The sequence below is a fragment of the Gymnoscopelus microlampas genome, assembly GCF_963454915.1.
Source record: "Gymnoscopelus microlampas genome assembly, chromosome: 21".
Lineage (NCBI taxonomy): Eukaryota > Metazoa > Chordata > Actinopteri > Myctophiformes > Myctophidae > Gymnoscopelus > Gymnoscopelus microlampas.
The window spans coordinates 8,923,439-8,945,602 of record NC_139958.1 but is presented as its reverse complement, the minus strand read 5'-3'; the positions used below and the strand labels follow the sequence as shown (position 1 = coordinate 8,945,602).

Here is a 22,164-nt window from a genome sequence, read left to right as displayed (position 1 = left end):
CAAATTTATGCTCCTCATTGTCCTCAGTGTCCCTCAGGCCTACTCAAGCAGGAATAGAGGAGTAAAATAAGGTGACATTTCTTAAAATTCTCAGTAAAGGCGTGCCTATAGCCGCCAGGGAAAAAACTAATTTAACTAAGCTAGGAGCAGTAAAGGCAATCCATTAGGCTGTATCCAGCTGACAGCTGGGCGTATAAGATTTGAAATATTTTACCTAGCTAAAACATATAGTTGATGGTAAAGTGGTAAAGTATCTGCTCACCACCGCAGAGGTTGTGAGTTCGAATCTACCGTGGTGCATCCAGCTTTGTCAAGCGTCTATACGATACGAACACAATTGGCCCGTGTTCGGGGGAGGGAAGCCGGGCGGGGAGGGGGTCTCTGCATGTGTTCCTACAGGCTGGGGGGCACTTGTCAGCAGGGGGCGTTGGGCGGGAGGCATTTTTTCTCGCTTTATTTTTTTCTGCTTGTTTTTTCCCATCCATCCAAAAAAGTTTGTTTTAAACAGAGACAGACAAACAATGTATATGTCCAATGCCAATAATTACATCCCTCCCACCTCTCTCTCTCTCTCTCTCTCTCCCTCTCCCTATGTGTGTCTCTCTCTCTCTCTGTTTCTCTACCTCTCTCGCTCTCTTTCTGTCTCTCTCAGTAAATCACTAAACCTTGACAGCTCAATCGTTTTGGCAATGCACACACACACACACACACACACACACACACACACACACACACACACACACACACACACACACACACACACACACACACACACACACACACACACACACACACACACACACACACACGTTTAATGAGGTCATCTGCTCTCTGTCCTTCAAGTGATTCTCTCTCTCATATGTTATACATGTTGTGCATTTGTATTTTTCACATGTTGGATTGCAAACTTCTATACTTATTTTGCATACATTATTTGAGTACAGGGCCATTCACAATAAGCACACTAACAATCACTATAATTATATGTAATCAAAAAATCGCGCTAACGCAAATGGATGCCAGCGGGCACACCTCACTTTTGTATCACTTTCAGCGTGATTTTAGGTAGGAGGTGGTCACTGTGTGGCTGTGGCTCAGTTTCCGGCTCGAAGGACCATTTGTTATAGGATTTAAAGTTCAAACTGGAGCCACAAACCACCAGGAAACAAAGGGTTGCAATCAATTATCCAGTTTATTTAGCCGGATAATGATGAATAGCGATGACATTAGGTTTTCATGATGATTGCCATGGTTCTAAATAAAGACACAAAGAAACATGGCAATCATCATGAAAACCTAATGACAGCTATTTAAAATCCATCAGGAGGACATCTGGGATGCAGTCGGTCTCACTGACTCTCGGAAAGTTTTGTTATTAACGGAGTTGAGGAGACGATTATGAATAGCAGGTATAGGCTAGCTGGCATTACTTCAGGTATAGGCTCACCTCCTTATAATTAATAATCAGTCAGATTACAGGTACAGTGGTGGAAAAAGTACTAAAATGTTTTACTTAAGTAGTAAAGTAAAAGTCCGGAATTCAAAATGTACTTGAGTAAAAGTACAAAAGTATTGGTATCAAAATGTACTTAAAGTACCAAAAGTAAAGGTACTAAAATGTTTGAAAATAGCAGATATACAAGCTCTCAACGCGTTGCGATTCGATGCGTTGTGAGCTTGTAGAAAGGCTATTTTCAAATAACCTGGGTATAAAATAAGGCTAAAGTTGGTTAATGTATGTTTTATAATGTAATCATTTATATCCGCAAAGTAACTGGTAACTAAAGTTTTCAAATAATTGTAGTGGAGTAAAGGTACAATATTTGCCTCTGAGATGTAATATATTGAAAGTATAGACAATTGGAAATACTCCAGTAAAGTAAAAGTACCTCGAAATTGTACTTAAGTACAGTACTTACACCACTGGATAGGTACACTTGTTTCCTATATTTGTATACTTGTGAAATATATTTAGGTGGGCGTCTACCTTTATTTTACGTCTCTCTCTCTCTCTCTCTCTCTCTCTCTCTCTCTCTCTCTCTCTCTCTCTCTCTCTCTCTCTCTCTCTCTCTCTCTCTCACACTCTCTCTCTCTCTCTCTCTCTCTCTCTCTCTCTCTCTCTCTCTCTGGAACATCTTGTCAATGTCAGTCAGGTTGTCTATTGGTATGCAGCATGTGTGTTCCGCCCCACCCCCACGGCCTTTCTCTTCTCTTCCGTTCTCTTCCGTTCTCTTCTCTTCTCTTCTCTTCTCTTCTCTTCTCTTCTCTTCTCTTCTCTTCTCTTCTCTTCTCTTCTCTTCTCTTCTCTTCTCTTGCCTTCATTCTTGCCTTCGTCATTCTGTTGTAATCTATTCTATTCTACCATATATGCATTATGTTCCATGCAGTTCCATTGTAATGTAATCTAGAATTGTGTAATCCATTCTATTGTATGCTGTTTTGCTATTTTAAGCAAATCTATTCTGTTCTATTTCAATATAATCTATTATACAGAATTCCACTGTGATATTGTTTTCTATTGCATTCCATTCTAATGAACTCTACAGTTTTATATTCTGTATCATATTATATTGCAGTCTAATTGATTCTATTCTGCTGTACTCTTGTGTTCTATTCTGTTGCTGTTCTATATTATTTCTACTGTATGTTTTATTATATTGTGTTATATTCTATTAGACTATTGTGTTCTATTCCGGTATATGCAAAGTCTATATTCTACAGCATACTATTCTATTTTATTACAAAGTAGTCTGTTGAATTATTTTCTATTCCCTTTTCAACCACACTGTACTGTAGTATCTAGTATGCCTTTTACATTCTAATCTATTCTATTCTGCAACGTGTTGTGAGCAAACGTTCCTTCCAGAATACGGATGATATAGGGTTAAAGTAGCCTGGGATCAATACCATTTTCGGAACGGAAAAAAACGTTATCAGGCGGGCGTCATCAACGTCATCAGGCGGGCCGGAACCCACGACCGGAACCTCTGGTGCCTTGCACCTCCAAAATGATTCCCCTAGTTTTTAAAATTGGTTTAAACTGGTATAATCGTTTCGCTTCTTTTGGTATGATAATCGTTTGGTATCTTCATCTTTTATCTCGTTTAACTCGTAGCGCGACTAGCGAGACTAAACTAATTGATTTGCATTATGTGGGGAACAAAAACAATGCGACGCCAACCGGAACCAACCACCGGAACACAATAGCTTTTTTTAATCTATTTATTTACCTGATCACACGGCTAAGTATAGACCGAATACTAGGTTTTCCTTTCCACGGTGGAAAGGCTGGTGACACGAGGTCAGGGTTAAAGTGGTTGATGTAAAACATAAAGCAGTTGATATCGCACATTGGCGCGCCCCCCCTGTGGGCCCTGTGCTAACTCTGAGGACCCCCTGTGGTTTAAGACTCATGCTCTACAGTACAGTATATATGCACAGTAGTGCTTCTTGCGAGTGTCTGATGTTCAGCTCCCTCCAGGGGGGAGCTGCAGTCATTGTACGTTTAAGTACAGTAACTTAAAGCAGGCTATTGTATATGTATTGTACATTTAAGTACAGCAACTTAAAGCAGGCTATTGTATATGTATTGTACATTTAAGTACAGTAACGTAAAGCAGGCTGTTGTACATTTATTGTACATTTAAGTACAATAACTCAAAGCAGGCTTTAAGCTTTAAGGGGGGGACCTCCCTTAGAGCCTGCATAACTTAGCACCGACAGTATGTCACCATGTGCTCCTGTTTACATGTACATTATCTAGCCCAGGGGTCTTCCCCCACACTACATATTGTATAAAATTGTGCTGCAGATTAAAACGATTCATAGATTTCTTAGACAGTGTCATAGACTTTGACAGCACTATCAGTGTATGTTGGATTAATGTGTATTTTCAGACATTTAACCACTTGAACAATACTTTTTCCCCTCTACACCAATCCTCTTTGCCAGAAATAGCCGATCTACAAGCTCACAACGCCTCGCAGCGCGAGGCGTTGTGAGCTTGTAGATCTGCTATTTTTGGCTAATGTTCCACTCGGAATAGGGATGCTAGGGTTCAAGTGGTTCATGTAGAAAACATGATCCTATCACACAAAGATTTGGCGGCGGCCCCCCTGTAGTAACTCCGAGGACCCCCTAGGGGTCCCGGACCCCACTGTTGAAGACCCCTGATTTAGCCAGTTCACAATGACTGAGTGTTTACATGGACAATCATCCCAATCAGAGACTCCAACCTAAACTGCTTACATGGACATTAAATAAAAGCAATCCTCATTTACACGCCTCAAACTATTTAATCGCAATATTGCTTTTGACGATGCTCAAAGTGGTTTATTCTTTTTCTGTCGATTTTCCAACCAGAGACCGACCAACCGGAGAGAAACGATTGGAATAAACGTTTACAGCTCATGCTGATGTTTTCCTGTTGATCTGTATATCAAAAGGATTAAACCACCCCTCTCAACCGTGAAAATACTTCCGATCAGACCAGATCGAAATATTCTCTTCCAATTGACGTGTTTACATATTAAGGCATTGTTATTCAAATTGAGTCAATCTGGATAATAAGTGGAATGTTAGGGTCCATGTAAACACAGTCAATAATGTCTCAGGCCAGGCCCAACAGTCAAAGGGGAGACACCTGAATATAAAAGTTTAAACCCTGGCCAGTTTTCCTTTATGTTTATTGGCATACTCAAAGTGATCAAGGGCGTTAACTCAAAAAAGCATGCATACAGTCCATCTCAGTAGTACCACTGAGTTGGACATAGTGGTGAACACATAGCTATGTACATTATCCATAATTTATAAAGGCATGAACTCATGAACCCATGAACTCATCCTCACTGGCAAGTATGTCTGGCGGTTTGCTTGTTTTTTGTATTAATTTTTTACAACTTCTGTTTTGTAACTTCTTTGAAACTAAAGGATGAATGCTCAGCTGTGTTTCAGTCGGCGTACTCTCCAGCTCGCTTGCATGTCCTTTACTTTATTCAATTTGTATTCATTGATCTTCCCAAAACGTTGTCACTTTGTTCTATGCATTTATTTGCAGATGACACGGTTATCCACTCATCCCGCTCTAATGTAGCTCAAATTCAAAGCTCTGCAGTCAGAATTATCTTTGGTCCAGGAATGGCTTTCAAATAACAATCTTATATTGAACAAACAGCTGAAGTCCTGCAACATGCTGTTTGGTGCTAGATATAATTTCAGTCATTTATCCACTGAATTGTCTATTCATTCTGCTGATCGGTCTCCCCTCAATTCTGTTGACTCATTTCAATACCTGGGACTTTGTTTGGATTCTGAATGGATTCTTTGTGTCCTTTATTCTTTGTGATTCTTTCTTTTAAGCCTCACATTGATTTCATTAGAACTAAAATAAACATCAGTCTTAAAATAGTGTACAGATCAATGAATTATTTTACTTTCAAAACAAGAAAACTTACTCAGCAGCCGTTATTTCCTGTACTGGCCTATGGTTACATAATTTACCAGGACACTACATCTCCATTCCTTAAATGTTGTCTATAATAGTATTTGTAGATTTGTTTTGAGGTGTCCTTATCGTACGCATCATTGTGTTATGTATGATTCAACTGGTTATCACCCCAAGCTGGGAGACATTTTCATTGGTTGCTTTTCATCTTCAAATGTTTTTACTTTAATTCCTACAGTACATACTTAAAACAGTTTTTAGAGCCATTTACATCAACATATTCTCTTAGACATACTCAACATATTTTTTTCAATGTGCTCAGCATTTCTAAGGGTGCTTTTAGGTTCAAAGCATCGTCAGAGGGGAACAACCTGCCCTTGTCAATTAGATCAATTTATTATTTTAATGCTTACAAGACTTCTTTGCTGGTTCACCTTACATCTAGCTGATCCTGTTTTTATAAACATTTTATTTAAATTTAAAGCATTTCTAAAGGTTACTGGTATACTGACGTAGTGGGGTTTGCTTGTTTTGTGTTGCGCTTTGTGGACTCCCTCGAAAACGAGATGCTGCATCTCAAGGGGCTTATCCTCAGTGAAAAAAATAAAAATAAATTAAACTGTATTTAGTTTTAACTGTAACTGTACATAGCTCTAGCTCTTTCATTGTTTTCTTCTGTCATTCCAGTTCAGTGTCTCATACTTTTAAAGATGCTCTCAAATACTTTTCCTATTCAATGTATTCATGCTTTTAAAATGACATTCAAGGCAAATAGTAATAGTCAAACTTTGTATACTTTGCGAGGTACATTCCACTCAAATGCTTACTCTATTCAAACTTTACATACTTTTAAAGTTACATTCTACTCAAAAGCTAATCCTACTTAAGCCTTTTGTACTTTTTAAGGTGCATTCCTCTCAAATATAATTTCCTTACATTGTTTTCAGTGAGCCCACACGGTTTCTTCAGGAACAGTATTTGTTCTAGCTAAATTATATTCTATATTCTGTTGTATGATATTCTATTAAATTATACTCTAACGCTCTGCTCTCTCATCCCTCCATCCCATCCAGAGGCCCGCAGACCGACCTTCTCTTCTTCAGCGCCTTCGTCTCCTGCTCCCTCCTCGTCTTCACCTCCGCCCCTTCATCCTCCTTTCCTCAACGTCCGGTTCGTGGTCCGGCCGGCCGACATCACGGTGATGCCGGGCGACCCCTTCCGGCTGGACTGCCGGGTCTCTGTGGAAAACGCCACTCCCTCCGCCTCTCCTCAGCACCTACCCAATCCCTCCATATCCTGGAGGAAGGACGGAGTGCCGCTGGGAACGTTGGTGGACGACCGGCGACGACAGCTGGCCAATGGGAGCCTGTTGATCAGGGACCAGAGGAGGTACGATGTTTATGATCTCTGATCCATGGCCAAAGGCCATCAAACCGCTGCACCAGTCACTGACACATTTCCACTTTCCACTTATTGTTTTATTATTTTTCAGATTTTAGAGTGTCAGTCATTACAATAAAGCAGTTAAATCTTTTCACTCCATGTGGGTCCCCACATGGGATTTTGGGGGGGTCCCCAGATGACAGTGAAGTGACAATTTAAGGACTTTTAAGGCCTTTTTAATACCTAAAAAAAAGCAACAACAAAAACAATCAATAAACTAGTAGAAAACATTGGCCAAATTGTCAAATAATATAAGAAAGATTAGATTTATTTATTTATCTGTGCAATGGAGTCAAACAAAATGGGGGGGTCCCCAGTTCAAATATGATTATTTTGGGGGTTCGCGGCCTGAAAAGGTTGAGAACCACTGGGTTAGGTTACGCTGTCATGTTATAGTACAGTATGTATAGCGGACTAGCCTTGCCTGAAGCCTGATACCTCCCTTGGCCGAGGGAGATAACATCTCTTTGGATGAGTGATATGTGTCACAATCATGCTATTATGCTGTTGAAGTTGTCACTTCCTTATGTCCCCTTGGCTGGATGGTAAATGCAAGAGGGTCTGACAGAAGACTCAGTCCACACTAAGTGTCGTAGCAAAAGTGATATCCTTTACTGAGATATCCAGAAGGATGAACAGGTGGTGAATCCAGTATTTGGAGCAATAGATAAAAAAAAAGCCTTAAAGTACTGAAAGTACACTTTCATGTTTTCAAAATGTATAAAATCATTTGAAAATAGCAGATCTACAAGCTCACAACGCGTCGCATCGCGACGCGTTGTGAGCTTGTAGAACGGCTATTTTCAAATAGCCAAAGTCTATATAGAGCTGAAGTGGGTTAATGTATGTTTTGTAATAATAATCAAAATGTACAAAGTAACTAATAACTAAAAGTTTTCAAATAATTGTAGTGGAGTAAAAGCATAATATTTGCCTCCAGTAGAAGTAATGTAAAGTATTGAAGATTGGAAAGTAAAAATACCTCAAAATTGTACTTACAGTAAGTACAGTACTTGAGTAAATATACTTATAGTTACTTCACACCACTGCTCGCAGGCTTCTCAATAATATCAGGGGAAAGTACATTACATCACCAGGGGGAAATACTGTACATCACATCACCATGCCCTCCGGTTAAGATCAGCCGTCAATTATAATGACTGCATTACGTTTCACATCATATTCTATCTAACAGATAGGATTATGATATCCCGGAATGAACAGTTCCTCGCGAGGCGTAATGAAATACTTTCTAACTCAGTCAGTTCAGGGTTCATTTGCAGGTTATAACCTCACTCATGGGTCCAATTAGCCCTAGAATGGCTGCGATCCTACGTACATTTCATGTATTCCTAATACACAGCCATGGATCGGTCCTCTCCCCGCCAGTTTAGCAGACTGCTCCGGGCGACATAAAACTTCACAGACAGTGTGTGCTCACCCAATAATGAATTCCTGCCACTTGGAGTCAGATATTGTCCTCTAGTTTCATATCCATTTCAAAATGTACACTGACAACATTCTCTGTCAGCAACGGGGAGCATAGACTGTAAAAATGAATGGACAGAGTGACGAAATTGGTTTCTACAGACCGTAAATGAAGCCGATTTTTCAGCCATTTGAAATCCGCCATCTTTAATACATACAAAAAAGCAACCGGAAATCAATCCCTAAATGAATGCTATTGGTTGTGTAGCTTGTCAATCAAATCATCCCGCCCCTCCTAGAGCATAACCTACTTTATCGTCAATTTCAAAATACATGGGACCATAATTTACCAAAATGCATATCATGATGATTGAAAGAAGACTTTAAACTAGCGACTGGAAGCATATAGTATTTATGACCATGTTTATTAAGGTAAGAAAAACAAGTCTAAAGGTCGTCAAAAACCCACCCACTTTGCATTGAGAGAAATTCTTTCTGACACCACTTCCTATATGGACTCAACTTCAGAACAGGAAGCTGCACCCTTGGGCCGGACCCGAAATGACAGCTGGACTGAACGTATGAAAACTTCCCTTGGGAACAGTCTGTGTTTGGGAAGCACAAACGTATGGGGCACACAATAGACAGGTGCGTTGTGATTGGTGTGGGGTACTGTAATTAATCACACCACCTGTCAATTGTGTGCCCCATACAAAACATTTGTGCTTCCCAAAGGAAGTTTAGACATGTTCAGTCCTGCATTCATTTCTGGCCCCTCGCCCGGAGAGAATGTCATCCGTGTGAAGCTTGTGGAAAAGTGGAGATATTTTACTACAACACACGTTTTCTGCTAGAGCTTTCAAATGAATATGAAACTAGAGGACAATATCTGACTCCACGTCTGCAGGAATTAATTATTGGGTGAGTGCACAGGCAGCGCTGTGAAGTTTTATGCAGCGGGGGATAGGACTTCTATCTATGGCTGTGTATTTGGAATACATTAAATTCTAGAGCTAGGGCCCAATATGTTTGACCTTCTATGTGTTTAATATTTCCCTCATAAGGTTAACGATGACCATAGGAAAAACATCTTCACTATGCTGTTATATTATATCGTCGCTGTTGGGCAGAAACCCTTATCTCCATATTTTTACTTTTTATGTATTTTTCGTAAATTAATGCCCTACATCGTCATACTACAGTGTCACACACAAGTAGCAAAGATAGGTGTAGAAGAAAAGAGAAGGTCTGTTTGCAGGCCCTGGATGGGATGGAGGGGTGAGAGAATAGAGGAGAGGTAGAATATAATTTTATAGAATATCATTTAACTAGAACAAATACTGTGCCTGAAGAAACAGTGTGGGCTCACTCAATGTAAAGATAATATGTTTGGTAGAAATTATATTTGAGAGGAATACACCTTATAAAGTACAAAAGGTAGGATTATAACTTTTTGAAAGTTTGAATAGAGTAAGCATTTGAGTGGAATGTACCTCGTAAAGTATACAACGTTTGACTAATATTACTATTTGTCTTGAATGTCGTTTTAAAAGCATGAATGGAGCTCATTCAGCATAGTAAAAATAGCAGATCTACAAGCTCACAACGCGTGACGCGTTGTGAGCTTGTAGATCTGCTATTTTTACTTATTTTATTTGAATCCTGAGAAGTAACAGTCTTAGACATTATAGACATATTTGTGACCATTTGTTTATTGTCTGTTTTAATTTTCATTTCATCTAATTTAATTTTACTCTGCTGTATTCTATTCTATGTGACTGTGCTCTACACCAATACATTATGTTATTTCCTACTCTACTGTATTCTATTAACAGACCACATCAGGAGGTCCAGAGGCCGTTTCCGGATCACCAGAGACCGGATCCGGACCAGGGAAGGTACCAGTGCCTGGTCTCCCTGGATGGAGTGGGAACTGTGGTCAGTCGCACTGCAAGAGTCACCGTGAAGAGTGAGTTTATTCTATTCTATTATGTGCTATTGTGCTCTATTGGATTACATTATATTACATTATATTGCCTAAAGCAACTGCAGATGAATGGCTGTGTGGTGTGTTTGCGTGGGAGGGGAGAGAGAGAGAGAGAGAGAGAGAGAGAGACCCTTCTCTCTATATATTTTTCCATTTGTCTTTCTCGCCCTCTCTCCCACCAATAAATCCAACCAATCATGGACAAGTATTCCCTGAAGACCTGTTCAAATTAATTAGAGAGAGGAGAGGAGGGGAGAGCTCTCCTCTCCTCTCCTCTCCTCTCCTCTCCTCTCCTCTCCTCTCCTCTCCTATCTTTCGATTCTTGCTGACTAAGTCTTAAACGTCAGTTCGGGTGAACTGGTGAGAGAGAGAGAGAGAGAGAGAGAGAGAGAGAGAGAGAGTAGTTATATCCGATGCTAATCACCTTTGTGCTTGGAGAATGTGCTGAGTCAGAAGTGTGCGCACACACACACACACACACACACACGCACACACACACACACACACACACACACACACACACACACACACACACCGATGCATTTTGATTATTAGTGTAGTTGCCACGGGCAACCACAGTATCGTGACTCAATGTATTATTATCAGTATTATTATTATTATTATTGTTGCTATTACCATTATATACTAGTATTATAGTCACTGAAGTTTCTTATGCTACTTCTCGCTTAGGAAAAACCATTATGGTTATGGTTGGTTTATGGTTTGTGAGAAACCATAAAACCTTAAAAGGTTTAAGGTTTTATGGTTTCTCACAAACCATAAGAGATACAGTAAGCACACTTAATAATTACATCGACTGATCTCATGCTGGTGCTATAACAGCCCACTTTACATCTTTCACCTTCAAAGCTGCTGCCAGTGATATTTTCTTGTTAAAAGCGTTAAATGGACAATAGACAAAATTGGAACTATAAAATTTAAGTTGACAATTCTGTTGATTGGATGAAATTGGCAACTCACTTGAAAATGTATTTTCTGCTTACTAAATATATATATATATATATATATATATATATATGATGTGTCAAAGTCATAGAAACTAAATGCTAAATGTATATTCCCTTGGATTCGTTGGATCGTGACATTTCTACCTGTATTGGCCCTCTAATTCCTGTCTAACTCACTTTTCTGCCATTTCAAATTATCTTCAATACCCACTTTATCCTCCTGCAGATTTACAAAATTATTCTTACGAGATCAATGGAGTAATTTGATAAGGGTCCCTGAGCAGGACACTTAACCCATAACTGCTCCCCGAGTGCTATCACTGATAGCGCTCAAAGCTCCTAACATTGTTATATAAGACGGGTAAATGCCGAGGACAAATTTCACACCGTATGTGCAAATATACATTGACAAAAGATACCCCAAAGGAGAACCGGCAATGTGTGAGTGATAATTCTGTGTATCAGATATAATTGTATTCCAAGGCAACGTCGCTCTTCCATGGCCATGGCACATTGGGCAGAGAGGGAGAGAGCGTATAAGATTGCACTGGCTTACGTAGTCTTCTCTTAGGCCAGTGGTTTTCAACCCTTTTCATATCAAGGACCATTATTTATTCGGCATTTGAGCCACGAACCACCATTTGATGAGATTTAGACTGTCAGATCCAAGACTTAGAATATTTTGTTATCGTTGGATACGATTTTGTCCACAATTCAATGATGTATTGATGTTGGTACCATAGGAGAGATAACAACGTCAACGTTGATCAAAATAACAATTCTTTAATTAAATAATGCAGATGTTTAACAATAATTTAACTCTTGAGAGTGTAACATTTTACACTCTCAAGAGTTAAAGATCTATAAGGGTCCATTTGGTTACCAACTCTCCATCATTTAGCTGGGGACCACCTGGAACCCTCTCAAGGACCACTGGTGGTCCCTGGACCACTGGTTTAGAACCACTGTCTTAGGCAATGGCATCTGGCACGGTGAGCCACACCTACAGTATGCATAATGTAACGGGTAGCACAGGTGTTTTAGGGATAAGGCCACTTATCCCTAAAACCAGGGATAAGCGGCCCTATTTTAGCCACTCTTGGCTAAAATAGGGCCCATTTGTCGCTCTTCCTCCTCCCTCTGCCCCCCACTCTCTCTCTCTCTCTCTCTCTCTCTCTCTCTCTCTCTACCTCTATGATTTGGGAAGAATCTATTTGTGCTGATGTCAGGGATCTCCCTATACAGGCGAGTGACATCACATATAACAACAAAACGATGCCTAGGAATGATTTGTGCTTGTCCCTAGCTGGCCATATACACTCCCACCGGCTGTAAAGCGGACTGCCCGTAATTTCCGGGGTTACTGCGTTGACAACGTGTCGCAGACATTGTATGTGTTGACACTGACACTGCCCAGCCCAATTTGAACTTTTTATAGTAGATATCTCAAAAGTTTTATTTGCTATTACTCTTCCCACAGCTTTACTGACACATGCAGACAAATGAACGATTTCATCGTGAATGATGTGCTCGTATTTTTCTAAGCGATAGCTTTCATGGTTTAATCTAAATTACAAACTGTAAGAAGTACAGGCACCACACTTGGTAGAAAGGTGTCCCAAAGTCCCAAACCTCACAAAATGTGATACACAGGATCTCGTAGCCATCTGATAAAAAAAAACGGCTTTTACCATTTGGCTACAACTGGCTTCTAAGGTTTGTGGTAGGGGCTTATTTGACCCCCCCCCCCAAAAAAAAAAGAAGAAAGAAAAGATTGAGGGTCTTCTGTGGAGTTCAGTGCCTTTTGATGTTGACCCATAGGGGCCACTTAAATCCACAATCTATTCCAGAAATACTCTAGTTATTATTAATTAAGTAATTAAGCGAAAATTGAATGAGGAAACCTAATAGTAAAACATTTTTTCTCTTCTCTTCTCTTCTCTTCTCTTCTCTTCTCTTCTCTTCTCTTCTCTTCTCTTCTCTTCTCTTCTCTTCTCTAGCTCCTCTCCTCCTCTCCTACGTCTCCGATGCCTCTCTCTCGTCGTACGTTGACGACACTGCCATCCTCCGATGCCTCGTCAGCCAATCAGCTCGCCCCGTGTCCGTGCGCTGGCAGAGGTGGAGTGTCCGCGGAGATGATGCCCCATCCCCTTTGCCCACCGAGCTTGACTCCACCCCCTTGACCCTGGACCCCAAAGCCCGCCTGGTGGTCCTGCCATCTGGAATGCTTCAGGTGTCCCGGGTTCGACACGAGGATGCCGGCAGATACCGCTGCCTGGCGGAGGCTAATGCTAACGCAAATGCCAACGCCGGAAAGACGGAGGTGGAGTTACGAGTGCTTGCTGGTGAGTATATTTACAAGGACTTGTACTTTCTAGGACCATTGGATATTTTTTGTTTTTGTCACATTCCTAAGCCAATAATTTGATGACCAGCAGCGTTTCCGGTATAGGAGACACAAAGAGTCTCCTTTGTGTCTCCTATACCGGAACCGCTGCCAACCGGTCCTCTAGTCATCAAATTATTGGCTTAGGAATGCGACAAAAACTAAAACATATCCATGAATTCAAGTCTCCATGGGGTGACTAATTGATAGAAAAAAAGTATTTTTGGGGGAGAACTATCCCTTTAAAGAAATATAATCCCAAAATATGCAACTGAAGCTTGTTTTAAAACAAAAGCGTATACAGTCTGGCCTCTAATCACAAATTGCAAGGTATCCCAATTCAGACTGAATCAACTTTTAAAATACCATTTAAAAAAAAAATTAAAGACAGCTTGTCTTCAGACTAGGTACGCCTGGAAGAGGCTGTCTGGAGTACGATTCATACGTATTCAGGTACGGTACGGTAGGCTGCAATGTGAATGCCATCCGTACCAAAACAAGGAAGTGGACTGACATTCATATATCATTATATCATTGTATAATGTGACGTATTATTTTACCTAAATAAGAAAAAGAGGTTGCACAGTGTTGTGTATTAACTACACACAGTTATTGTTGTTGGCTATTTGTGTAAGTAGTCTCTGTTCCTTTAAGTGCTGGGCTGGGGGGGAGTGTCTACTTTGAGTGTGCTGCCTGTTTGCAGTAGAATGGAGCTCCTATCTGTAACGTTACTAGTTGAACAGTAAAGACAAACTTACCTTACCACTGCCTGGTTATTTGGTTCTCACAGACTTTATACTGGCGACGAGGCGGATATTTTTTGTACTGACAGAAGAATGAGCCCGCTGTTTTTTTGTTTTGTTTTGCAATGAGCAAGTCAGACAACTTGCATGAAGGCTAACTAGGCTAACTAGCATCACAACAGAAGAGGATCTGCTGGGGGTGCACAAGGCATTTGAAGAGTGAGAACAAAGTATCAAGACTTTGAAGTTTGGATCTTTCTGGAGCAGAGCACAAAGACAATGGCTTCCTTGGGACGCATTGAAGAATTCTCAGGTGATAATAACAACTCATGGGAGGAGTATGCAGAGAGACTGGAATGTTTTTTTGATGCAAATGACATTGATGGGGAGGAAAAAAAACGTTCAATATTGCTCAGTGTTTGTGGGGCTGCTACATATTCCACTTTGCGCTCATTGGTGGCCCCTCTCAAGCCTAAAGAAGTGGCCTATGCTGACCTGCTGAAAACCCTGAATGAACATTTTAGTCCAACACCTTCTGAGATTGTGCAGCGCTTTCATTTCCACAACTGTAAGCAGAAGCCTGGACAGTCAATAACCGCTTATATTGGAGAGCTGAGAAAATTATCTGTGCACTGTAAATTTGGAGATCAACTGACAAATATGCTCCGTGATCGTATTGTTTGTGGGGTGATAGATGAGTCCTTACAGAGGCAGCTGTTAGCAGAAAAGGACTTGACGTTTCAAATGGCTGAGCAGAAAGCTTTAGTGGCAGAGACTGCTTTGAAGAATGCACGTGCGTTGCGCACAGAGTCAGCACTACCACAGGGCCTCGAGGAGGTACACAAGACAAGTCACACAGCAGGTAAAGAGAGGAAGGTCGAAGCGGACACAGAGAGGAAATGTTTCCGTTGTGGTGGTCTGCATATTCCTGCCACATGCAAGTTCATCTCAGCTGTTTGCCACTACTGCAAGAAAAAAGGCCATATCGCTCGTGTCTGCATGAAGAAAAGTCAACAGGGGGCTGCTGCAAACACTATTCTAGAACAGCACACACATGCCATGTCACTAGAGGACAATGATGAATACATGGTGAACTGCATGCAGACTGGACCACTGTCTGAAGATCAAGAGCCTTTCATGGCCAAGGTACTGTTGAACAAGGCTCCATTGTGCATGGAAGTTGATTCAGGATCGGGGAAGTCACTGATAAGTCAGGAAACTTACAATAAGCTCTGGCCAGAGGAGCCTCCAAAAATCCACCGGGTCAACAATGTGCTACGTCAGTGGTCCCAGGCCAGGCTCCAAGTGCTGGGCAAAATCTTTGTGAGTGTTGAATATTTGGCATTCAAAAAAACACTCCCACTGTTTGTGGTGGAGGGGCAGGGCGTCAGTCTGTTGGGCAGGAATTGGTTCAATGCCCTAGGTATTCAAATGTGTGGGGTACATAGAGTGCGGGACAGCCTGCCTTGGGTAGAACATTATGAAGAGGTGTTTGGGGAATTAGAGGCCTGCCGCGGGCCACTCGTTTCCATTGAAGTGGACCCTGATGTTTCCCCCAAATTTTTCAAATCGCGACCTGTGCCTTTTGCTTTGCGTAAAAGGGTGGATGAGGCCTTGGATAAGCTGGTGGACCAAGGAGTCCTCATTCCTGTGAAGAGCTCCAAGTGGGCCACCCCCATTGTGCCCATTTCAAAAAAAGATGGAACCATTCGAATCTGCGGAGATTACAAAGGCACCGTGAACACAGCTGTCGCACCCGATGTGTATCCTTTGCCTACTGTGTCAGAGGTGTTTTCAACACTGGCAGGGGGGACTGTGTTTACCACTTTAGATCTCAAACAAGCATACCAACAACTGGTACTGGATGAAGAATCAGCAGAGCTGCTAACACTCAATACTCACAGGGGACTTTTCCGTCCTACAAGGTTGCAGTTTGGAGTGTCAACTGCTGTTTCCATTTTTCAAAGGTTCATGGACACTCTGCTGGCAGGCATTCCTGGAGTACAGCCGTACTTAGATGATATCCTGATAGCTGGCAAGTCTCAGGAAGACCATGACACACGATTACGGGAAGTGCTAAGCAGATTGTCTGAGATGAAACTGCGCCTTCAGAGAGAGAAATGTGTGTTTGCTGCAAGTGAAGTGTAGTTTTTGGGGTTCAGGGTGGATAAAGATGGGGTGCACCCAACCGCAGAAAAGGTAGAAGCTATCAGAAACGCCCCTACCCCAAAGTCAAAAGTGGAACTTCAGGCATTCTTGGGGCTATTGAATTTCTACAGTTGTTACCTAAACAACAAGGCTACAATCTTAGAGCCACTACACAGGCTTCTTGATCACAATGCAGCATGGCAGTGGACTGCCATTCATGACAGAGCTTATACCGAGGCTAAGGGGCTGCTGCTGGATGAAGCTGTGTTGGTGCACTATGATGAGAACAAGCCATTGGTTTTAGTGTGTGATGCCTCACCCTATGGCCTGGGGGCTTTACTGAGTCATGTAGACTCTGATGGTAGAGAAGCACCTGTCTGTTTTGCCTCAAGAACACTCACATCAACAGAGCGTAACTATGCCCAAATTGACAAAGAAGCCCTGGCCATTGTATTCGGAGTGAAAAAGTTCAACCAATACTTGTTGGGAAGGAGATTTGCTGTTTACACTGACCACAAACCGTTGCTGGGATTGCTGCATCACTCTAAGCCCATGCCCCAGATGATTTCTCCACGTATGCTAAGATGGAGCCTGATGTTGGGGGCTTATAGTTATGAACTCCACTACAGACCTGGGAAAATGCTAGCTAATGCAGATGCACTGAGCCGCTTGCCCCTAACTCATCCAGTGGCTGAAACACCACCACCCCTGGAGGTGTTGCTACTAGAAGAGGTGCCTGAGGGCCCGATACAGGCCCAGCGGATTGGGAATCTCACCCTGAAGGATCCTATTTTGTCACGTGTGCTCCACTGGCTACTGCATGGATGGCCCTCTGAAGTAGTGGAGGAGCACTTTAAGCCTTTTGTTCAGAGACAACATGAACTGTCAGCACACAAGAACTGTGTCCTTTGGGGGAGTCGTGTAGTGATTCCTGGGGCAGCAAAAGCGGAAGTACTGAAAATGTTACATGATGCACATCCTGGAATTGTGCACATGAAGGCCTTAGCAAGAAGTTATGTCTGGTGGCCTGGGATGGATATGGAGATAGAGGAGGTGGTCAGAACCTGTGAGACATGCCAAAAAACGAGACATAGTCCACCCAAAGCCCCTCTTCACCCGTGGGAATGGACTACAAGGAAATGGTCAAGGCTCCATATTGACTTTGCAGGGCCATTTCAAGGAAAGGTTTTTCTGATAGTTGTGGACTCTCATTCTAAGTGGCTGGAAGTGTCGCTTATGAGCTCTATGTCATCCAGTGCAGTGATCAACACATTACGACTGTTGTTCGCGACTCACGGGGTCCCTGAAATTCTGGCGTCGGACAATGGCGCAGCTTTCACTTCAAGTGAGTTCAAGGCATTTGCAAGCAGAAATGGCATTCGCCATGTCACGATGGCACCATATCATCCCTCATCAAATGGGCAGGCTGAGAGGATGGTGCAGACTACAAAAGACGCACTACAAAGGCTGGTGACCGGGGACTGGCAGACACGCCTTGCCAGGTTCCTGTTGGCACAGCACACAACGCCAAACTCAGCAACCGGGAAAAGTCCTGCAGAGATGCTGATGGGTCGGAGGCTGACTATTGCACTGGATCATCTACATCCAGATTTTCACAATGAGATGCGCACAAAGCAAGAGGAGCTGGCTGAGAAGCGCCAGGGCACAGTGCGCCTTTTTCATCAAAAAGACACTGTGTTTGCCCGGAGCTACACAGGAGGAGATAAATGGATGTCAGCAGTGGTGGAGCAGGTCACAGGGCCATTGTCATACACTGTCCAGACTCCAGATGGACAAAGACACAAACGGCATGTGGATCAGCTGCGTGGACGCACACCGAGAAAGCCTGAAGCAGCCGTCCCAGACGGCCCTCAACAAGCTCTGGAGGGTGAAGAGGATGGACCATGTCAACATCCAGAGACAGACAGTCGAGGGGAGGAGTTGCCTATGGAAGCTTCAGCATCAACTGCAGAGCCTCCACCAGGAACTGTTGGCAGTACCCCAGTAGTGTCAGTGCCACAGCGCCCTAAACGAGCTAAGATCCGTCCTAAACGTTTTGAGTACTGACTGTTGGGGTCTAACTGTGGGAAAGGGGTATTGTGCATTTACTAACACAGTTACTGTTTTTTGACATTTGTTTATTGGGGTCTAACTGGGGTAAAGGGGTGTTGTGTATTAACTACACACAGTTATTGTTGTTGGCTATTTGTGTAAGTAGTCTCTGTTCCTTTAAGTGCTGGGCTGGGGGGGAGTGTCTACTTTGAGTGTGCTGCCTGTTTGCAGTAGAATGGAGCTCCTATCTGTAACGTTACTAGTTGAACAGTAAAGACAAACTTACCTTACCACTGCCTGGTTATTTGGTTCTCACAGACTTTATACACAGGGTTTTCTGAGTGGAGTGCTAGACCCAAAATCCAGTATACATATTAAAAGTAGGAATTGAAAAAAATCCCAAAGAGGTAGCACATCCAACATTTCAAATCAATGGAGGACAAAATACTCACATTTTCACTTTTTTTTATTGGCACCAACCAATGAACTTACGCGTTCCGGCTATGAGCCTTCATCAGAACATTCATATCACATAAATTCAATTCAATTTATACAAAAAGTCAGAGTTCACCTACAGCTGCAATCTCAAATCAATCACCAAGGTCCAATCACTTGTATGCAAGAACAATCGCTGACTAATTAGAATCCTGTCTCTCATCATCTACAGCCTTCCAAAAATCACCCCACAGAACCCCCACTCAGACCAATTGTCTATCTCACTGAACCATTAGCAAAATATGTTGATTTCTTTTTGAAAGACTTTGTGAAGGATCTGCCCGCCTACCTTGGAGACACAAAATATGTGCTTTAACTGTCTGAGTATTTGCACTTTGAAAAAAGAACACAATATTGGTCTCTCTTGATGTTGAATTTTGATATGGTTGCATTCCTCATGAAGATGCTTTGAAGGCGGCTGCCTATTGCTTGTCCAAGAGAGAAACAACACAGGTAAAATACTACATATCAAAAGTAGGGATTGAAAAAATCCTAAAGAGGCACATCCAAAATTTCAAATCAATGGAGGACAAAGTACTCACATTTCCAAAATGTGTGTGCCAATCTTTTTATTGCCGTATTTAATACATTTAGTTTTTCTTTTAACAAAAACGTTTTTTTTTTTAGTGGCTGCCACTTTTGTTGTTTTACCAGTTTTATATTATGCCAATGTTTTATGAACTAGTCCATTATCGGATTTCCACCCACCGTCCATCTGGACAGACGACTGCAGATCACACAGAACCACAGCGTTGCCACAGAGAGAATTCTAATATTCAGTGCAACTTTGGGAAAAGTGAAAAGTCAACTTCCCCACTCCCTGCATATTCCAATGGTTAATGCCCATGAACACTTCTGAATGAAGTGATCTGAATGAACACATTCAGATCACTTCATTTTTAGTAGGATGCGTGTTCCACCCCACTACACACTATGTTGGACACTGCTTACCATGGTATAATAAGATGCATTACCGGCTGTGGATCACTTGCCCTTCATTGCACTCCGTATGCTTAAGTCAGCTGGCCATCCATAAGTGCCCGTAGGCTGTTTCATTGCTAAATGTTCATCTATAAATTATAGGTCAGCTCCCCTTTTAAATTTTGCATTTACATTCATAACTATTACATGAAAGCCATCTTAGGATCTGAGGACTACTTACATGAATCAGTACCCAGAGAATCTATACTGAGTTTGGGAAAAGAGCCTTCATGTACTCTGCTACTTGTCCCTGGAATGAACTAGAAACTAAAACTAAAACTAAAACTCTGAAACAGCAGGCTTTTTTTTTGGCTGACAGGCCGGACTATGTTGCGAAGACTATGTTTTCGTGAGTCTGTCTGTCTGTCTGTCTGTCTGTCTGTCTCTCTATGAGCAGCTGATCTCGGGCACCGATGGACCAATCAATCAGCATGGAACTTTGCACACACGCTAGTAACAGTAGTAGTGGTATCATTAATCGTACTAATATTACCAATTAACCAATCACATCACTACCCTTCGTAGAACCGGGTGTGACCAGAAGTCTGCAGTTCCTCCAGCGGCCAATCAGAACTTCAGCTCGCCTCGGCTCGGACGTTGTTCTGGAATGCTCCGCCTCCGGTTTCCCCACGCCTTCCTTCCATTGGCTGAAGGGAGACGAGGTCATCGAGAGCAGGTTTGTCTGGATTCGCCAGTGGTGGACAGTAACGAAGTACATTTACTTGAGTACTCTACTTAAGTACGAGTATCTGTGCTTTACATGAGTATTTGTATTTTTGGATACTTCAATGACTAATATTGTACTTTTTACCCCACTACATTTCTAGGAAGGGAAAAAGTACATTATGAATTAAACACAAGCCCTATTTCAAATGCAAGTGCAAATACCAGTTCTACAACCTCACAATGCGATATGACACGTTGTGAGCTTATAGATCTGCTATTTTCAGTGTTACTGATATTTTTGTGCTGTGCTTTATTTTTTTTAAAGCAAGTACTCCTGTATTTTAACTCAATTACACATTTTACAGAGCAACGTTCACTTGTAGTTGAGTAATTTATGACCAGGAGTATACTTACCCAACACTGTCTCTTCTCTTCTCTTCTCTTCTCTTCTCTTCTCTTCTCTTCTCTTCTCTTCTCTTCTCTTCTCTTCTCTTCTCTTCTCTTCTCTTCTCTTCTCTTCTCTTCTCTTCATCTCTCTCTCTCTCTCTCTCTCTCTCTCTCTCTCTCTCTCTCTCTCTCTCTCAGGTCTAAAAAATATGTGTTGCTAGGCGGAAGCAACCTCCTCATCTCCACGGTAACGGTCGACGATGGCGACACGTACACGTGTGTTGCGACCAACAGGAACAAGAATATTTCCTCGTCCTGTCGGCTGGACGTTATGGGTGAGACACATAAACACATTCTCTCTAGAGGCCTTCATATTTTTGGGGGTGAGACACATAAACACACTCTCTCTAGAGGCCTTCATATTTGTTGGGGGTGAGACACATAAACACACTCTCTCTAGAGGCCTTCATATTTGTTGGGGGTGAGACACATAAACACACTCTCTCTAGAGGCCTTCATATTTGTTGGGGGTGAGACACATAAACATACTCTGGAGGTCTTCATATTTTTTTGGGTGAGACATAAATACACTCTGGAGGCCTTCAAATTTAACTGGAGGCCCTTAAACGTAATTAAATTTGACTGGTAATTAAATTAGGTCCTTTACTTAATTGATGTCCTCTCGGTTCAGTGGCTGCCCTTAAAGTTATGAACGCATATCCATCTTCTGCCCCTCTGCCTGTCCTTTGAGGTCATTAAATGTGACTTATTATTATTATTAACAAAACAAATAAAAAGGTTCTGCTAGTGACAAGAGGCAGAATAGAGAGAGATGATAACATGCAGCAAAGAGCCTCAGGTTGTATTTGAACCCGAACTATAGCCTTATTTATGTGTTACGTCAGTGGCTCTCAACTTTTTATGGATCAGGGCCCACTTAAAAGCCTCAAAGTGGTCAGATGGAAATGGTGGGCTACGTGCATTTTTCAGAGCATGTTATCGTTATGATCAATCAATCGATTGTGTTCCGGCTTGGA

At 42.0% G+C, this 22,164-nt stretch overlaps 1 protein-coding gene across 1 annotated transcript in view; it reads left to right on the top strand.

Moving 5' to 3' along the window:
* Positions 1-4,832: 4,832 nt before the first annotated feature.
* LOC311037790 (netrin receptor DCC-like) overlaps positions 4,833-22,164 on the top strand; it is a gene marked incomplete at its 5' end in the record, with an annotated part of 83,038 nt that continues 65,706 nt past the window's right edge. The window contains 8 exons of the mRNA XM_084047080.1: positions 4,833-4,854; positions 6,517-6,832; positions 10,150-10,283; positions 13,270-13,614; positions 15,093-16,255; positions 17,765-18,542; positions 20,600-20,750; positions 21,326-21,462. Of these exons, the coding sequence (XP_083903206.1) occupies positions 4,833-4,854; positions 6,517-6,832; positions 10,150-10,283; positions 13,270-13,614; positions 15,093-16,255; positions 17,765-18,542; positions 20,600-20,750; positions 21,326-21,462 (3,046 nt within the window). The remainder of the gene's footprint in view (positions 4,855-6,516; positions 6,833-10,149; positions 10,284-13,269; positions 13,615-15,092; positions 16,256-17,764; positions 18,543-20,599; positions 20,751-21,325; positions 21,463-22,164) is intronic.